We start from the raw sequence: 19,816 nt of genomic DNA, 5'->3' as shown, positions 1-19,816 counted from the left end.
GTTACAGTGTTGCATGACTGAGTAATTGTTATTCAAAATGTGAGAGCACTGAAAGCTGAAAATTGGTCTGGGACTGAGGGGGGTTTAAGTGCCCAGTAAGCAAGTGGTTAACAAACAATACATTAATCACCTCAGGACTGCCCACCACACTTAGACTACAATAGGCAGGTCCTAAAGCGCTGGATCAGATACGTGTACATGATTTTGTAGTTCCAGGCAGGGGGCGCACACACTGTACTGTCAATCACTACAGCACAAGCCGATCAGTGGGTCCCGGCCAATGATTTATGACCAGAATCCACTGATGGGCTGAGAAACTAACGGAAGAGAGCCCTATGTTGCTAAATAACATAGGGCTCTTTACAGACAGCAGCAATGTGCCGTTTTTTTCTCCCTGCCAATCAAGGATTAATTAATAATTTTTTTCGGTATCTTTTTTAATTTATAGCAGAAAAAAAAAACTCAGTGGTGATCAAATACCATCAAAAGAAAGGTCTATTTGTGTAAAAACATTATATACATTTCATTTGGGTATAGCGCTGCAGGACAGCACAATTGCCAGTTAAAGTTGTTCAAAAAATGCCCTGGTCGTGTAGGGGGTAATGTCTTCCGGAGCTGAAGTGGTTGAGACTCAAAAAGTGCTGAAAATGAATTCAAAGTTTGGAAATATTTAAACCTTCTTCAATTTTCTGTTAGGTAACCCCCAGCTCAGACCTCATTGAACAAAATCAAGCAGTTGACTGAGGTCTTTTATTTTGAAATGATGAGGGAGATTATTCCTTCAGTAGCAAATTTTATGAAAGTCCATGGGATGAAAAGGAATTACAGGATTTGGATGTAAATAAACAATGAAGGCTGGAGCAGTCAGATCTTGGTAAGTATAGATCTGTGTAAGGGGAGGGTAGAATCGTTTAGCTCAGGACAAAGCTGAAAAAAATGATAATTGCACTTTGTTTTATAGTGCACTTATCTTTGAAGGACATGATAGCTGGGCAAAAACTGTGTAGCACCCCCTTCTCTTAATGTGCTAAGCAGGGCGAATAAAAATAAATGATTTAAAAAAAATCTATTTTTTTTTATTTAAATCAGATTTTTTTGATTTAAATTGATTTTTTGGATTTTTATCAAATTTATTTGAATAAAATGCTTTTGGAGTAAAAATCTAAATATAATTTCTATTTAAGATACATTAATAATTTAGTTTATTCAGCATGAAATTGAGCTTAGTTGTGTAGCATGAGGCTGTACATTCTGCAATATTGAAATTTTTGGTAAACATATTCAATTAATACAAGCTCTGCAAGCTGAGATAACATGCACTGCATTGATGCATTTACACAATTTCACATTAACCATGAGATAAAACAAAGTTCAGGAATATTCCTTTATCCCATTGTTTTGCAAATCTGTGTACACTACAAACTGTATGATTCAATCAGTTCTGATATTGCTGTTTTACTAACCTGACAGCTTATTATTCCAAATAGGAAACCTTCATTTTGTTTGCAAATATTAAAGATGCTAACTACCAGCAAGAATAAGTTCTTACATTTAAAGAGCACCTGTCATTCCAGGTCTATCATGGCAGCGCCTGTTAGTGGGCATCCATTCACCTGCTGCCGCCACGTCCCTCACCTTGTTGTATTACTGCCGCATCACCAGCCATTCCATTAAAGTGAATGGGACTGAGTCAGCAGCGGGTCAGAGGAGGAACAGAGACGAAAATAGACTCTGGACTACCGCACTCTTCAGAAGAACCACCTTACACATTAAAACCCAGCAAACACAGCAGACAAAGAAAAATCTGACATTTCGCACTAGCAGTAGTGCTTAATCATGGGGGTGCCATCAATGCCAATGCTGCCTTTCTGTTAAAAGGAAACACATTTCTATGCATGATGGGAAAACTTGATTTTTCAGGGATGGGTCAATATTCTATCCGTTGTTGGGTACAACCAGCCTGTCTGATATTGTTCAGATGCTATTACTGTCTGGATAGAAGCTAGCAGTAATCATTGTGTTTTGCCAGCCATGAAGGCTCCCCACCAGCAGAACACAATAGCTCCATGGGGGGATTCTTCCGTAAACACTGACTGTGTTGATGGGGGAATCAACTGATTTTTTTCCTTCGACCCGTAGTGGAAGGAAAAAAAAATTACATAATCGATGCGCTGATTATCAGACACATATAATACTCAGCACAATCGTTAAAAAAAAAATGAAACTCTTCTCATTAAATATGCTTTTCACCATCCCTTACAGAAGAACTTCATAGACTACTTATCAACCTTCACATCAGAGTCCCCTTTCACTTCAGGAGTCCACCTTTACATCACACAGCAGTCCTCCTTTACATCAGAGTCCTTCCATACACCAGTGTGCCATCTCACAGTAAAGTCCCCCTTTACATCAGTGTCCCACTTTTTAATCAGTGTATAAATGAGGGGAATTTGTGGGACTTTGAATAGGGATGGAGGTGTATACTCCTTTCACCATCTACCTACTAAAGGGAGGGGGGATTTGGGACTTTGAGTGAGATGTGTGTTTGAACAAAAATAAATCTAAATAATAAATAATTTGCACAATAAAGAGGAATTGTATTCATATACATACACATGGGACATTGTAAATAGCAGATATGACAAGATGATGGGCATATAATAGACAAAAAATAAAAATTCCATTATTGCACATAATACGTAAAATCAAAAAACAGGGTATGATGTAAATGTATGATTGAATGAAAGAACTGCATTTAAAAGCTAGACGCCTTTCGTGGATGAAGTTCCACTTCTTCAGAAGCAAGTGCAGAGTGCCTATCTATAAAAAATATTCCAAATTACTCAAATGAAATTAAATAGGGATGTAAGGGGAGGAGAAAACCAAACACCCCAAAGTTACTTACATATCAGCTCTAAAGTTGGTCATAGGATGCTAAAACCTGATAGTTGAGGAAAACTGGGAAGTATCCCTGCCGGGAGCTGTGGGGGCGTGTGACTGCGAGCAGCCAAGGTGTCAAACACCACAATCGAGGGGAGAGATGGGAGGTGTCCATGTTGAGTTGCATAAAGATGCCTGCGAACAGTTTCAATCTGTATGAATGTAAAATTAATGTGGTCAATGGAAAGTGTAAGGTATAACTTACAAAGGGCATAGTGCCTGTATTAGTTTGGTGAATGTGAGAGTGATAGGGCAGAAAAAAGTGTAGTTAAGACCACCAGAGACCCTCACACCAGGACAAACAAAAAGTGATGGGGTACAACATCCTGAATTTCTAAACAGGAGTGGTCTATCGTGATCTCAGGACGTTATACTCCATCACAGCCTGAAGAGGGAGCACGCATGCTCCAAACGCGCGCCTGGCGGGCCCTGTACCCCACATTCAGTGACGTGACAGCCGACAGGGAGATGACTTGCCATCTTGACTTGGAGCCTTGGAAACACCTGCAGCTAGCGAGACAGCAGCAACACCCTACACCGTTGGCTACACAGTGAGCCTTCCCTTGTCACAAGCTATTTTAACCCTTACCCTATGAGTTAATTCTTGTTGAATTTTTTTATCTTAATAAATTCATCATTAATCATTTTAATATACTGCACTCAGATTAGTGCCGCTGTTCACTCCTGTCAATGAGGCAGTAGAGCCATGAAAGCTCCCAGTGTACCCCCTCACTGCATATTAGGATAGCGCCCAGGGCAGGTGTCCCTGCTGCCCACCCCTCCTCCCCGGCCTTGAGCATACTGCACCCTCTGGAAAAGTATCCTGATTTATTTCCTGGGACAGGTTGAGGTTGCTCCATAAGTTCATTTGGTAAATCTGCAGCTGGGAGTCATGGAGGTTTAGATTGTATATTTACCCTGGTTTATTAGGTTATTGAATCTCTATATTTTACTTTAGGTGCCTAGATGTTAGTCTAGCTTGGTGGCTCATTTATACACTCAGCATAAAGGTAAGTAATGCCATGTACACATGATCGGAAATCCCGCCAGCAAACGTCCGATGTGAGGTTTTGGTCAGAAAATGCAACCAAGTGTATGCTCCATTGGACTTTTGCTGGTGGAATTCCTGCCAGCAAAAGATTGAGTGCAGGCTCTCTATTTTTTGGATGGAAAAAGTTCCGATCGGAAATTCTGATCGTCTGTAGTAATTCCGCCGCGCAAAATTCCTACCCATGCTCAGAAACAATTTGACGCATGCGCGGAAGCATTTAACTTAATTTTCTCGGTTTGTCATAGTGTTGTACGTCACCATGTTCTTGATGATGGAAAGGTCAGAGAACTTTTGTGTGACCGTGTATATGCAAGCCAAGCTTGAGCGGATTTCCGTCGGAAAAACCATCCAAGATTTTTCGGACGGAAATTCTGCTAGTGTGTATGGGGCATAAGGGTTAGGATATATTCTACAAATCTCTCTTTTTATGTGTTCTATATAATTTGACAGAGTAGTCTGAATATAAGATACAAAATTATAACCATCACAGTTAAATCTTCAGAGATGCACCTGTTCTTGTATTTATTCAGCACTATGTATTTGGCTTTGAATGTATGTTCTCCAAAAACGCTGCCAGTGCAGATTTCAACATTATTGTAACATAACAGAAAGTACCAGGTTAGAAGAAAACACTATTACCAGGATATTTTGTAACAGAATTTCCCACTGAAGGTCAGCATTTACTATAAGATATATTATGTATTGTGACATCATGACATATAAGTATAAATAAAGGTATCTGAGGTTTCAGTGCACAGTTTTGTGTTCAAGGAACGTACAACGCTGCAGCATCACCCCCTGCTGAAGTAAGTCTCATTTGTTCTATTATAAATATTTGCTCTAAATTAATAATAGAGACTGTAATATTCTTGAGTTATATAATAGGCATATTAAACAGACAAATTGTCAAGGGAAGTGGCAGATTTTAATACAGAAAATTCAACCTGCTAACCATTGCCAAGTGCCTTAAACCTATCCCAGTATTAGATTAGATAAATAGAATTAAGAATGTTTTAATGAGCAAAGTTTATTATGTGATGCATGTGAATAAATGTACCTCAATAGGGATGATTTACTAATAGAAAATGTTCACTCAGTAAGCAAGAGTTTACATGCTTCTTAAATAACGTGTATTCACTTCTTCAAGTCATCTGCACAGAATTAAAAAACTCAATTTTGGCTTGCAACATGGTTGGAAGTCAATACAGCTTTATTCCCCTAGGAAAGTGAATTGTTAACTCTTTATTTTTCTTTTATTATTTTAGTTAATCAACTTCACAATGTTCAATTGTTTGTGATCTTACCCAAAGGTTCATTATGCTGCCGCACCTTTCATGAAATAGATTAGCCTAACATATTCTACTTTTTGGTCAATCTGTCTATTTGATAACAATTTGGCAAGTTAAAATGTTAGTGTCAGACTCTGATTCTGACCCAGGGAGCTGCCATCAAAGGAAGAGTATGAGGATTGTACTGAACAATTAAAAAAAATAGGTATATAGTACAGATAGCAATGACTGTGGAAAAGTTCAGTAACCCAATGGTAACTGATTTTCTATAGTTTGGTAAACTAAAATCTGATTGGCTGGACCTTGGTTGTACTGGTACTGTATTTATAACATCACTGTGACATAACTTTCTGAATGCTTGTCCCGGGTCATTGACTCAATGTATTTATGTCCAAAGAATTTCTAGAGGGAGGTCAGCATTAACAACTTCAGTATTTTTCTTAATACAAATTTCTTTCATTTTTTCAAGGTTAAATAATATATTCAGCATTCAAATTAAGTGTAAAGGTTTAGTTTTTAAGGATTAGAATCCAAATTAGTGTTAGGGTCATATGTTGGATTCATGTTAGGAACGACTGATATGTTAATACTCAGGATTTTCTATTTTTAGTGATTGCTTGATATCCGGAAACCGAAAATATTGCAATGGTCTGTTAGTTTTCGAATATCAAGCAATCATTAAAAATAGAAAATTCTGAGTATTAACATTTCAACCGCCCCAGTGTGAAAAGTCACACTTGAATGAATTGGAGGCAGTTTTCAGGTGCTTAACAGAGGCTATTTCCAGTGCTAAAACACCTGACAACCAACCCAGTGTGAAAGGGGTCTTAGGTAGCAGCAACCAGAAGAAGGGACACATCTCTTTATAGGTATGTACCATCCCTTGTGCTGATTTAAAATAAATTAACTAAACTTAGGCTTTAATATATCATTTAACATTAACCGACCATGATCACGTAACCCTAACTCTTCACATTAATCCCCTAGTGTCTCAACTTTTGGCATTAAATTTAACATTTCTGTGCTGAGAAGTCACAGTACCAAAAAGCACTATGAACCAGGCCCTTGATGGCTTATACCCACTAGGAATGGACAGAAAGCATAAGACTCAACCTGCAATGCAATAGGACTGTGATCCCTTTAATAAGTACAGAATCATACTGATAGCAATATATTTAGTGACATTTACAGTGGTGTGAAAAAGTGTTTGCCCCCTTCCTCATTTCCTGTTCCTTTGCATGTTTGTCACACTTAAGTGTTTCGGAACATCAAACCAATTTAAACAATAGTCAAGGACAACACAAGTAAACACAAAATGCAATTTGTAAATGAAGGTGTTTATTATTAAAGGTGAAAAAAAATCCAAACCATCATGGCCCTGTGTGAAAAAGTGATTGCCCCCCTTGTTAAAACATACTATAACTGTGGTTGTCCACACCTGAGTTCAATTTCTCTAGCCACACCCAGGCCTGATTATTGCCACACCTGTTCACAATCAAGGCATCACTTAAATAGGAGCTGCTTGACACAGTAAGGTCCACCAGAAGATCCTTAAAAGCTACACATCATGCCGAGACCCAAAGAAATTCAGGAACAATTGAGAAAGAAAGTAATTGAGATCTATCAGTCTGGAAAGGGTTATAAAGCCATTTCCAAAGCTTTGGGAATCCAGCGAACCACAGTGAGAGCCATTATCCACAAATGGCGAAGACATGGAACAGTGGTGAACCTTCCCAGGAGTGGCCGGCCGCCCAAAATTACCCCAAGAGCGCAGCGACGACTCATCCAAGAGGTTACAAAAGACCCCACAACAACGTCCAAGGAACTGCAGGCCTCACTTGCCTCAGTTAAGGTCAGCGTTCATGCCTCCACCATCAGGAAAAGACTGGGCAAAAATGGCCTGCATGGCAGAGTTCCAAGGAGAAAACCACTGCTGAGCAAAAAGAACATCAAAGCTCGTCTCAATTTCTCCACAACACATCTTGATGATCCCCAAGACTTTTGGGACAACATTCTGTGGACCGATGAGACAAAAGTGGAACTCTTTGGAAGGTGTGTGTCCAAGTATATCTGGCGTAGAAGGAACACTGCATTTCATAAAAAGAACATTATACCAACAGTAAAATATGGTGGTGGTAGTGTGATGGTCTGGGGCTGTTTTGCTGCTTCAGGACCTGGAAGACTTGCCGTGATAAAAGGAACTATGAATTCTGCTGTCTACCAAGAGATCCTGAAGGAGAATGTCCGACCATCTGTTCGTGTACTCAAGCTGAAACGAACTTGGGTTCTGCAGCAGGACAATGATCCTAAACACACCAGCAAGTCCACCGCCGAATGGCTGAAGAAAAACAAAATGAAGACTTTGGAGTGGCCTAGCCAAAGTCCTGACCTGAATCCTATTGAGATGTTGTGGTATGACCTTAAAAAGGCCGTTCATGCTCGAAAACCCTCTAATGTAACTGAATTAGGACAATTCTGCAAAGATGAGTGGGCCAAAATTCCTCCAGGACGCTGTAAAAGCCTCATTGCACGTTATCGCAAACGCTTGGTTGCAGTTGTTGCTGCTAAGGGTGGCACAACCAGTTATTAGGTTTAGGAGGCAATCACTTTTTCACACAGGGCCATGATGGTTTGGATTTTTTTTCACCTTTAATAATAAACACCTTCATTTACAAATTGCATTTTGTGTTTACTTGTGTTGTCCTTGACTATTGTTTAAATTGGTTTGATGTTCCGAAACACTTAAGTGTGACAAACATGCAAAGGAACAGGAAATGAGGAAGGGGGCAAACACTTTTTCACACCACTGTATTTCGGAGGTGTAAAGAAGGTTTGCCCCCCAAAATATATGTCATTTAAATAGAATCTGACAGATAGAATCTGTTGAAAAATATCAGATTCTATCTGTACTAAATAAACAGGGTCAAACTCCTATTGAGTCAGTGGGTGAATAGATACCACCATGGTTGGATCTGCCGATGGGAAATGTTTGATGGGAGCTTGTTGTCAGAAATTCTGACTGTGTGTAGGCTCCATCGGACATCTGGATCTCAAATTTTCCAACAACAAAATTCTTTGTTGTAAATTCCGATCGTGTGTACACAATTCCGACGCACACATTTCCACGCAGCTGCAGCGCTTCTCTCTAGTTCTAAGAGGGTGTCCATGGAGATCCTTCAAGAACCTCGCCCCCTATGGCATGCATCGGGCATGCACTGTGACCACTGTGTCCTTTAGACACAGCTAATTGCAGATTGCAGTAAGCCCTTTACCATGTTATCAGCTGTGTCCAGACTTGCTGGTTATTAGCAGTCCTTTCCTCACTGGCGATCCGTGTGAGAAAAGGAGAGTCAATAACTGACAAGGCTCTCAACATATTTTAGTCTTTTTTTGTTTGTTTAGCAAACAATAAAAACCCCAGTGGGTGAATAGATACCATCAAAGAAAGATCTATCTATCTAAAAAAAAAAAAAGTCATATGGGTACATTGTTTCATGACCACGCAATTGTCAATCAAAGAGCAAGAGCACTAAAAGCTGAAAATTGGCCTGGGCAGGCAAGGGGGTGAAAGTGCCCAGTATTGAAGGGGTAATAAAGTCTATGTGATATTAAAGCTTTAGGCTTCAGCTGGGATGAAGAGATCTCTGCATCTGGGTCCCCAGCACCACCTATCTGTGGCCATCATAAAAGGTTGCCCTCTCTCTGGAGTTCTTGTTGTAGGAATCAGGTTTCCAAAAAATATAAGTGGCCAGCTGGAAATTCAATTTATCAACATTTATCTATAACACGATTATAGCATTGGGTGTACTACTATTCCATAGAACCTACTGTAATCAAATAATTTATAGAAGAAACCTTGTTTAATCCATAGTCTATATAAAGAAAATGCCATTAATATAATATTGATTCCTTTCCAATTTTAACAATAACATTGGATTTATTTACAGACATATTGGCATGGAGTCCTTTCTAACAGTGTGGGCAGCTCTAACAATGACATTTGTAATAGTTTCATGTCAAACTGCAAAGGATCCTGTTGTCTGCACAGTTATCCAAGGGTTACAACCTCTACATGGCAAAGACGGGAGAGATGGAAGGGATGGCTGGCCCGGTCAGAAGGGTGAACCAGGTAAATAAAATGGATAAGAAAGACATGCCTTGTTTACAGATGTACCCTAAAGTAATGTAGGTGCCAGCGGATAGAACCATAGCACACGTTGGAGGACCATACATCTTTTGCCACGTACACACGTAGCAGACTACCCGGCGGACTTAGTCTGGCAGACTTTCCGCCGGACTTTCTGAATGAGCTACTTGCCCACACACAGCACTTTTTCAGCAGACTAATACAACGTACTAAGTCCACCGGACTGTCCGCTGTACTTTTGAAATGAAACACTAGAGCGGACATTGGGACTTTATATGAGGCGGTATACTATATATACATACACCTCCATCCCGGATATATTGAAAATGAAAAAAGGAGAAATGGTGGGACTTTATATGAAGCATGTCACTATATTAATTGAACCACTCGATTTACATGTCATTCCATTTATTAATACAAGCTATGCATATCATAAGTAAATAGTACATTATAAATTAATAAATAATTCAGCTAAAGGATCATAAACATAATATATAATTGATTCAAAGTATATAATAATCTCATAAAAAATTATATTAATTGTAAATTGATGATTATAAATCCATAAAAAATAAATACTTCATAATTCATAATATAACATAGATCATATTATAACATAGAGAGTTCAGTATGATATGCATAGCACTCGACCTCAGTATATAGACCTAAAATTGTAAATGGTAACCGCTTGTAGACCTCGGTAATAAAAAGGTTCGTTAAAAATAATAGATATTGGATAATAGATAGAAACACTGTGACAACGCATCAAGGGTAAGCTCTACGCGTTTCGTGGTTATATACCACTCATACGAAGGAGGCGTAGCTGGCCCCGGCTACCTGGAGACGCGCTCAAAATGAGCGGACTTTTCTCCGGGCGGGAAAAGTCCACTCATTTCAAAAGTACGGCGGACTAGCACACACACGGCCGTACTGTCCGCCGAAATGCGAATCCAGCAGACATATTGGAGTGCAAAAATACTTTCTTAGTCCGCCGGACTTTTGGGTCAAAAAAGTCCGCCGGAGCCTACACGCGGGCGGATTGTCCGGCGGACTTGAGTTTGCCGGACTTTTCCACCGGATTGTTTGATCGTGTGTACGAGACATTACACACATGAAGCTGGGTACAGGATGTGAAAAATCTGCTGGAGCTCTTGGACACAGCAGGTGGGTGCAGATCTCCTTCCATTGCTATGGGAGATAAATCACGGCCAAAGAAGTGCCAACAACACCCCCCCTCAATGCAAGAGGCCATCTCACCTGCCACAAGTACATGCTTAGTGGCAGGTTGCTAAAGAACCTCTTTTACCCCTGGTAACCACTTGTATCTTCACACTGTATGAACTTTTGTACTGTTGTCTTCATACACCATTCATGCTTTATCTGACCCATGATGTAGAGTATGTGTGTGGCGGTTGCTTGCATTACACCTTTTCCAGTTCCAGGCTGGGTTCACACTTATGCGAATTGGATGCAGGTTTCCACCGCATCCAATTCACATAGCAGGAGATTGTGACCAGCTCTCTCGGTGGAGCCGGTTCACACATCTCCGCAGCAGCTCAAGTGCAATTTGCGTAGGAGCCCTCTGCGTCCCCTGGTCTGTTTCAGGTCCGAATTCAGCCCAAAATTCAGGCTGAAATCGGACCTGAAACAGTGAATGGAGACACCCAGGACTCATGCTGTGAGCCTCTGCATGTTCAAGTGTTAACCCAGCCTCAAAGATTTCCTGAATAAATTAGCATTCTGACAATGACAGTCCAAAAATTAGTGCAAACACGTTTCTAATATCCTTAGTCCCTAACTAAGGCTTGCTACTGACCCAACATATCTGTTAAGTCCATACTTGGACGAGTCTATAGTGGGTTTAACTCCAATTTTGGCAATTCTCTGGTCCTCCAAGCTCTGATAGCAGCTCAGCAGTGTTCCAATCCTCACATTCCCAGGCTCTATCCAACTCCAGCTTTTAGATCTTTTATTTTCTTTCCCCCCATGGGCACAAACCTCCTGTTGGTTTTATAATAAACAAAACTAGTGGGCCAGGCCCAGCAAAAATCCACCAAGAAGAAAGCAATTAACTTTTAATTTCTCATCTGGGGTAGTGTAAACCTTTACCTGCCTACACATGCTTAGCTGTGTCATCAGAGAGGAAGAAAAAAACAACCATGTACAGAGCCCTGTTTTGTTAGTAGAAACAAAGATCTGTATTATAATTTACTAAGCTGATCAGCAGATACCAGCCATAAATCATTGGCCAGGACCCGCTGACCGACTTATGCTGTACTGAATTACAACGCAGATGCGAGGACAAGAATTTAAAATGTTGACCTTAAAGCATTATTAATAATCACTGCTCCCTACCAGATTTGAAAATATGTTTGTTTTTTGCTTTGGAACATGTCTTTCAGGGTAGTGCCCCCTCCCCTCCCCTCTCATGCCATATTAGCCTATTTAATAATATAGACATAAATGTTTTGTTTTTCTGTTTACTAATTGTTAAAAAAGACACAAGTCCATCAAGTCCAACCTATGTGTGTGATTATATGCCAGCATTGTATACCCCTGTATGTTGCGGTCGTTCAGGTGCTTATCTAAAGATTTTTTTAAACTATCGATGCTCCCCACTGATACCACTGCCTGTGGAAGGGAATTCCGCATCCTTGCCGCTCTTACAGTAAAGAACCCTCTACGTAGTTTAAGGTTAAGACCCTTTTCTTCAAATTTTAATGAGTGGCCACGTGTCTTGTTAAACTCACTTCCGCAAAAAAAGTTTTATCCCTATTGTGGGGTCACCAGTATAGTATTTGTAAATTGAAATCATATCCCCTCTCAAGTGTCTCTTCTCCAGAGAGAATAAGTTCAGTGCTCGCAACCTTTCCTCATAACTAATATCCTCCAGACTCTTTATTAGCTTTGTTACCCTTCTTTGTACTCGCTCCATTTCCAGTACATCCTTCCCGAGGAGAGGTGCCCAGAACTGGACAGCATACTCTAAGTGCTGCTGGACCAGAGTCTTGTAGAGCGGGAGGATTATCATTTTACCTCTGGAGTTGATCCCCTTTTTAATGCATGCCAATATTCTATTTTCTTAGTTAGCACCAGCATGGCATCCTAGATTCCCCCAGAGGTTCTCCCCCAGTGTATAGATTGCATTCATATTTTTTCCACCCAAATGCATTGAATTACATTTTTCTACAATAAAACTCATTTGCCATGTAGTTGCCCACCCCATGAATTTGTTCAGATTTTTTTGCAAGGTTTCCACATCCTGCAGAGAAGTTATTGCCCTGTTTAACTTAGTATCGTCTACAAATACAGAAATTTAACTGTTTACCCCATCCTCCAGGTTGTTTATGAACAACCTGAACGGCTGCACGGTACGGAGCTCTGCTGAATAACTTGCCTTTTATGCCTTTTATCCATTTCCCGGTGAGAAATACACTGCTGCTCAGGACTGTGACTGGCCCTGATGAGATGACGATTGGGAATATGAACCCCTGGCAGAGGTAAACAGCTCTGCTTCCCACTGATCAAGGAGATCCATCCTCCATCTCCTGTGGCCTGTGTGCTGCCTCATGGCAGCAGGTGCAGCAATATGGAGTCCCAGACGGACATGGCAGACAAAACCCTGTAGCCGCTGGGCTATGTGGCAGATATAATGATGGTGATTGCTGCATGTCAGGCTACCCTTACGACCAAGATAGAGGCAGCGCAGCACAAAATGGGCCTTGTGAGATAGGACATTGTCAAGCTCCACTCTCGGGTCTCCGAAACAGAGCAGTGCGTGGGTGCAGCTGAGGATACGGTGGGGGAGGATTTTTCTACCCTCCGCCCCATCCAGAATAAAATTAAGGCATTGGAATATAAAGTGGACAATGCCGAAAATCGCAATAGGAGGAATAACTTGTGCATCGTGGGTATGGCAGAGGGTTTGGAGGGCCCCAATCCCACGGTGTTTGTGGAGGACCTCCTGCGCAACTTGATACCTAATGCTCAATTCTCTCCTTATTACACAGTCGAGAGGGCGCATCGTGTCCCCCCCAAGCCGGGTCCTGTGGGATCCCCCCCACACTTTCATCCTTCGCCTTTTCGACTTTTGCGACGGGGATGAGGTGCTGAGGTCGGCAAGAGCACAAGGCGATTTACAGTTCCAGAACAAGTTACTCATCTTCCCGGACAATTCTATAGAGACCCAGAAGTTGAGGAAAGCATTTGATCCAGTAAAGGCGGTCTTGCGGGCTCGCAACATAAGGCATAGCATCCTATTTCCAGAACGTCTCCGGGTCCAGGATAGTGAGACGGTCCGTTTTTTTACATCTCCACGGGAAGCCTCCTCCTGGATTGACACCCTGCCCCTCCCCCCCCCCCCATCGCTGATCATGGAAGTAAAGGGGGTCTTGGTGGGGGAACGGAGGCCCTGTCTCTCCTTCTCTCATTGTGATCATTCAGAGTACTCTCCATTTATCACCACCCTCTAAACTAGCCCCTGTAGCCATTTTTCAATCCATGTACCCACCCTATGCCTATGTCTTTGTCTATAATAAAACATATTTTGTATATTTTTATATATTTGATTAGTTTCTCATTATTATCTGATGCAAGTTACAGTTAGGTTTGATGGTCCAGCATAGGAGGGGGAGAAAATATTGTGGGGTCTCTCATTGCAGTTAATTAAGCTACGTTGGAGGTATTGGTTATTGGCTCTTATCCTTAGCTGATCGAAGACATAAATGTGTTGATTTGGTTATTTGTTTTTGATTCTAAAAGTGATCTCTGATCTGTTGGAGCTTTAAGAAAAAAAAAAAAACATTTCATTTCTCCCCTCCATTCCCCTCCTGGTTTTTCCACCTATTCGAGAAGGAAAAAAAGGGAATTATCTGAATCTTTGGAATTTGTTATCGAGACTTTTAGCATCACACAGACCCCTTTTCCTGTGCTATCTTTGGACTAGTGGATATTTTATCCCCTTATTGATTACTCTTTGTTCTTCCCCCAATAGATTGACCATTAGTGGGCATTTGTTTATATATACATATCGCTCTCTATGGTTACACCAATTGATCCAAATTAATTCATCCCTATGACTCTGGAGCCTTCAATTTTTTTTTTACATTTCTTTGAATACACAGGTAATCCATTTGACCTAAGTTTTTGTTCTCACTTGATTTTTGCCAATCCAGGAAAATTTTATTTAATAATGTACAGTTATACATTTTGTATTTGTTATATCTTTTATCTTTCTCTAAAAAATATTTTTATATTTTTGACTCTATAGTAAACATTTGTACAGTGCCTGATAATAATTCTCCTGAAGAAGCCATTGTTTATGGCGATACATGTAAAGATTCAATCAGTTTGCACCTGTTTATGTATTGTATGATCATTTATTCATGTCTTCATACTGTTTTTAATGTTTTCTAAATAAATGTATATTTTTTTTACATTCCTGAGGTATTTGTGCACCTTTAAAATCCCCAAAACTCTTCTCGGATATGCTTTGATTATATAAGGGATGTGGTGCAGCTAGATGATTCTCAGATGCTCAGCAAAAAACTTCTTACTTACTTAATTACTAACTGTTGAGCTAAGGTAAAATCCACCCTGGGGCATAATTATAAAAGCAATCTAATCCAGCCAATTCCCATGCCTGGAGTCAACCTCATTAGTTGAAATTTACTGACGTTTTCAATGCAGTTATGAAGGTTATTTACAGCGCTCACACAACATGTATGCAATTCTCATATTCAGGCAGTCAAATATGCAGCAAATATGTACAATGAAAAATGAGCCAAGGAGAATGGAGTCTTCTATAGCAAACAATGGGGATGGGAATCAACAGAAAAACGAATTATTTACTATTTAAAACCACTGGGGTAGATTTACTAAAACTGGAGCACTCAGAATCTGGTGCAGCAGTGCATGATATCTAATCAACTTCTAACTTCAGCTTGTTCAATTAAGCTTTGGCAATAAAAATTGGAAGCTGATAGGTTTCTATGCAGTGTTACATCAGTTTTTGCACTTTCCAGTTTCAGTAAATAAATCCATTGAGTCATAGGAACAAGTAGAATTCCATATTTCAAATATCTGCATACAAGATCTAACTAGGGCACAAGCCAATCTGGCCATTAATTAAGCATTTTAAAAGGGGGTAAATATTTTGGCAGGTGTCCAATTCTAAGTCTATTATTTTTCAGTTGACAGGCCTGTCTGATAGGCATGCAATAAGAGAGAGGGTCAGCAAACCCGGCCATAGATGAATCAACATTTCTATTGAACAGGGAAATTGGAATATTTTCATTCAGTTAGTTGCTCCAGCACTAATCAATGTGTTCTGGCAGTGTAGGAGTCTCTGCTTTCATAATACTATAGCACAGCACAGATTGAGTATTCCTCTATCCACTTCGGCTGTGAAATGACCCATCTACTCTATGCCCAGCCTAAGGCAGAAGCAGAGCCTGCATATGCAATGAAAAAACATGGCTGCCCCATTGTGCAACTATATATATATTACTACAAATTACCCACACATAAAGTTGAATAGAAACTAGGCACCCAAAGGTGTATGCAGCAGCTTTTGATAATTTTGTCTACAGATAACAAATTAAGTTCATACAAAGCAGTTTGACTCTTGGATAATGGGTTAAGAGCTGTGATTGTTTAAGTGGTTAATGTTAGGATCACAAAATAAATTCATATACAGTATGTGTCCGTTTATGATCCAGAGGATCGCCGCTGATCACAGCCCATAAACAGTTTATGAACCAGAGATAATCGGGGGAGAAGTGTTTGAACATGTTCTCCCACCGATTATCTCCGCACACTGAGAATACTCATTGAATGACACAGTAACGGCCAGTTTATGAAGCTGCGATCTGAGCGCTTCACTGGCGATCTCTGTCAGAATTCATACTCCCCGATTCACCAGCTCAGAGGTGGAGAATCGGGGAGGGAAGAGGGAATGTGGGGGGATCTGAGGAGGAAAGAGGAAGATAATTAACTTCCTTATGCCCTGTTCCAACCCCCCCAACACTGTAACCATGTCCCCCTGTCATATTTATGTGTGTGTGTGTATATATATATATATATATATATATATGTATATGTATATATATATATATATATATATATATATATATATATATATATATATATATATATGTGTGTGTGTGTATATACATGTATATATAATGTGTGTGTGTGTGTATACATGTATATATTATGTAGGGGGACTCTTTATTTTACTAACATTAATCACACCGTGTGTCAGTGTACTGAGTGGTGATAATTTATCACTGCTTAATAAACTGACATCTCTGTGTATCAGTGAATTTCTAGTACTGTAATCTCGTAAAGTCTCACGAGATTGCAATATCAGGGGCCGTTCTCGAGTGTCAGAAGCATTTGTAGATTGCTTCACTCCTCCAAGGGTGAAGCGATCTACTCCGCTTCATAAACTGACACATAGGTGTCCTTTTATGAAGCAGTGAAATCTATTCACTGCTTCATTCTCCAGCATTCACAGAGGAAATCTTTCTCCTCTGTATGCCAGTTTATAAAGCGGAGTAGAGCGCTTCACCCTTGGAGGAGTGAAGCGATCTACAAACGCTTCTAACACTAGAGAACGGCCCCTAATACTGGAATCTCGTGAGACTTTACGAGGTTATAGTACTAGAAATTCACCTATACACAGAGATGTCAATTTATTAAGCAGTGATAAATTATCACAGCTCAATACACTGACACACGGTGCGATTAATGTTAGTTAAATAAAGCGTCCCCCTACATAATATATACATGTATACAAACACAGACATTATATATACATGTATATGCACACACATTATATATATATATATATATATATATATATATATATATATATATATATATATATATATATATATATATATATATATATATACATATACACATTATATATACACATTATATATATATATATATATATATATATATATATGTATACACATAAATATGACATGGGGAACATGGTTACAGTGTTGGGGGGTCTGAATGAGGCATAAGGAAGTTAATTATCTTCCTCTTTCCTCCTCAGATCCCCCCACATTCTCTCTTCACTCCCCGATTCTCCACCTCTGAGCTGGTGAATCGGGGAGTGTGGATTCTGACACAGATCGCCAGTGAAGCGCTCAGATCGCAGCTGGCCTTTACTGTGTCGTTCAATGAGTATTGTATTCTCAGTGTGTGGAGATAATCGGCGGGAGAACAAGTTCAAACACTTCTCCCCTGATTATCTCTGGTTTATAAACTGTTTATGGGCTGTGATCAGCGGCGATCCTCTGGATCTCCACTGATCACTGCTTCATAAACGGACACCATAGAGCAGAAAGATCTCCTCTGTGAATGTCAGAGAATGAAGCAGTGAATAGATTTCACTGCTTCATAAAAGGACACCATAATCTGTTAACAGCAGATAAAAAGTTATTTTTATCAGAACATCATTTGAAGGAACAAGTGTCCTCTATAACGACAGTTAAAGAATACGAGGAGCCTTCCCAGCTGGCAGAACACAATGGTTACTTCTAGTGGCTATGGATGCTGTCAGTAATTGCATGTAAAAAAAATCCAACTCCCAATCAGATTGGTAGATCAATTTGGGCAATCAGCCTGCCCTGCTGAACCGGACTCATTTTGACCCATGTATGGCCAGCTTTAGATATGGCGAATTTTCATTTATTTATTTTTTTAGGTGTTTTTTTTTGCTTTTATTTTCAACCAAGGCTAATGACACTTTCTCGCATAGGGTGACAACACTTACTTACTGAGCTGTAATTATAGTAGGACAGCATTGTCCAGATTTGGATGGATCTCCATTACACAAGTATGAGGGGTTTAGGGTTCACAGAAGATAGCTGAGAAAACTTATAACATTGTTTGAGATTTCAATTCAGTACCCAGGAATTTAGAAGGATACCGGATTTATATCAAGATCAGTAGGTCTTTTTCTGTGCTTGCAGAAAATACACTTAGCCTGAAAAAATAAAACTAAGGAAAGGAAAGCTACAATATAATATATTTTTGTTCTTTGGTTTGGATAGGTTTTAAGCTTTCATTTGACACGTACAGCATGCTGCTAACATATATCCCTTCAATGTTTATAAAAAATGTACAGAGATGGTAAATAAGTGAACCATTAATATCAATGTATAAAGATATATAACAGAAACAATGGTGTTGGCTTTTCCTAGGATCACCTGGAGAAGTGGGAAGCCCAGGATTAAAGGGAAATCCAGGCATGCCAGGCAAAGCTGGTCCACAAGGTCAGAAAGGAGATCTGGGCATTAAAGGAGCTGAGGGCAAATCAGGTAACACAAACCACTCTGCATGGCTGACGTTGGCTATATAACACTTTTGGAGTTTTAATTAGAATCCAATAAAAAAAACTTTTCATTTTGAGTAAAATGGTGAAGGGTTAGAACCTCTGTTAGTTGTGTATTGTTGTCTATATCCCTGTTATTAAGATTAATGTTCACCCTAATTTGTAGTGATGACTAAAATTAAGCGTAAATGTAAAATGTTACAATTATCCCTAAATATCAGTCTATTGTATGTTTACATGCATTATAAGGTCTACGGGTACATATACCACAACCATTTAAGATGAGGACCCCCCAGTTCCTTCCCAGAAAGTAAGGCAATTTATTGAGCTTCCAGAACCAAAGTATGCAAACAATGATAACAGGAATAATTGTCTACAGAGAGTCAGATCATGTATAATAGACTGTGGCAGACTATTCACAACTACACACAAATCTACCGATCATGGCATGTCAAGTTACAGATTTTAATTGCAATTACCATATGAGGGACAATGGTTGTTGCAGCTATTAAATCTAGTTTAATATTCAAGTTCTTTATATGTCAAACATATCTCCATCTATAAGAAATCACATTAGACAACATTGGTGACAGCAAAGAATTTGGATTCAAAGCCATGTAGGTTTGTGCATGCTGTAACTGAAAACTGAGAGGTGTCCACATGAACACTGAGACGTACCCACATGAAAACTGAAAGGTGCCCACATGAAAACTGAGAGGTGCTCACATGAAAACTGAGAAGTGCCCATGCCTTATAGATCGGGGACATACAATGCCTTAAAGTATTTATACCCCTTGAAATGTTCCGCATTTTGTCATTTTACAACATAAATGTATTTTAATGGGATTTTATGTGATAGGCCAACACAAAGTGGCACATAATTGTGAAGTGGGGGGAAAATGATAAATGGTTTTCCAATTTTTTCACAAATAAATATCTGAAAAGTGTGGCATGCATTTGTATTTAACCCCCTTTACTCTGATACCCCTACCTAAAATCTAATGGAACCAATCGCCTTCAGAAGTCATCTAGTT

The 19,816-nt window shown here is 39.6% G+C and overlaps 1 protein-coding gene across 1 annotated transcript in view; it reads left to right on the top strand.

The window, feature by feature from the left end:
* Positions 1-4,697: 4,697 nt before the first annotated feature.
* The window catches only part of LOC143929784 (uncharacterized), a 112,530-nt gene continuing 97,411 nt past the window's right edge, over positions 4,698-19,816 (top strand). The window contains exons 1-3 of the mRNA XM_077453761.1: positions 4,698-4,797; positions 9,228-9,409; positions 18,652-18,768. Of these exons, the coding sequence (XP_077309887.1) occupies positions 9,238-9,409; positions 18,652-18,768 (289 nt within the window). The 5' untranslated portion in view covers positions 4,698-4,797; positions 9,228-9,237. The remainder of the gene's footprint in view (positions 4,798-9,227; positions 9,410-18,651; positions 18,769-19,816) is intronic.

Source organism: Lithobates pipiens, unplaced genomic scaffold (assembly GCF_037356315.1).
Source record: "Lithobates pipiens isolate NorthernLeopardFrog02 unplaced genomic scaffold, aLitPip1_a1.2 Scaffold_25, whole genome shotgun sequence".
Lineage (NCBI taxonomy): Eukaryota > Metazoa > Chordata > Amphibia > Anura > Ranidae > Lithobates > Lithobates pipiens.
Note: the sequence above shows the minus strand (reverse complement) of the source record. Positions and strands in the feature narration are given on the sequence as shown.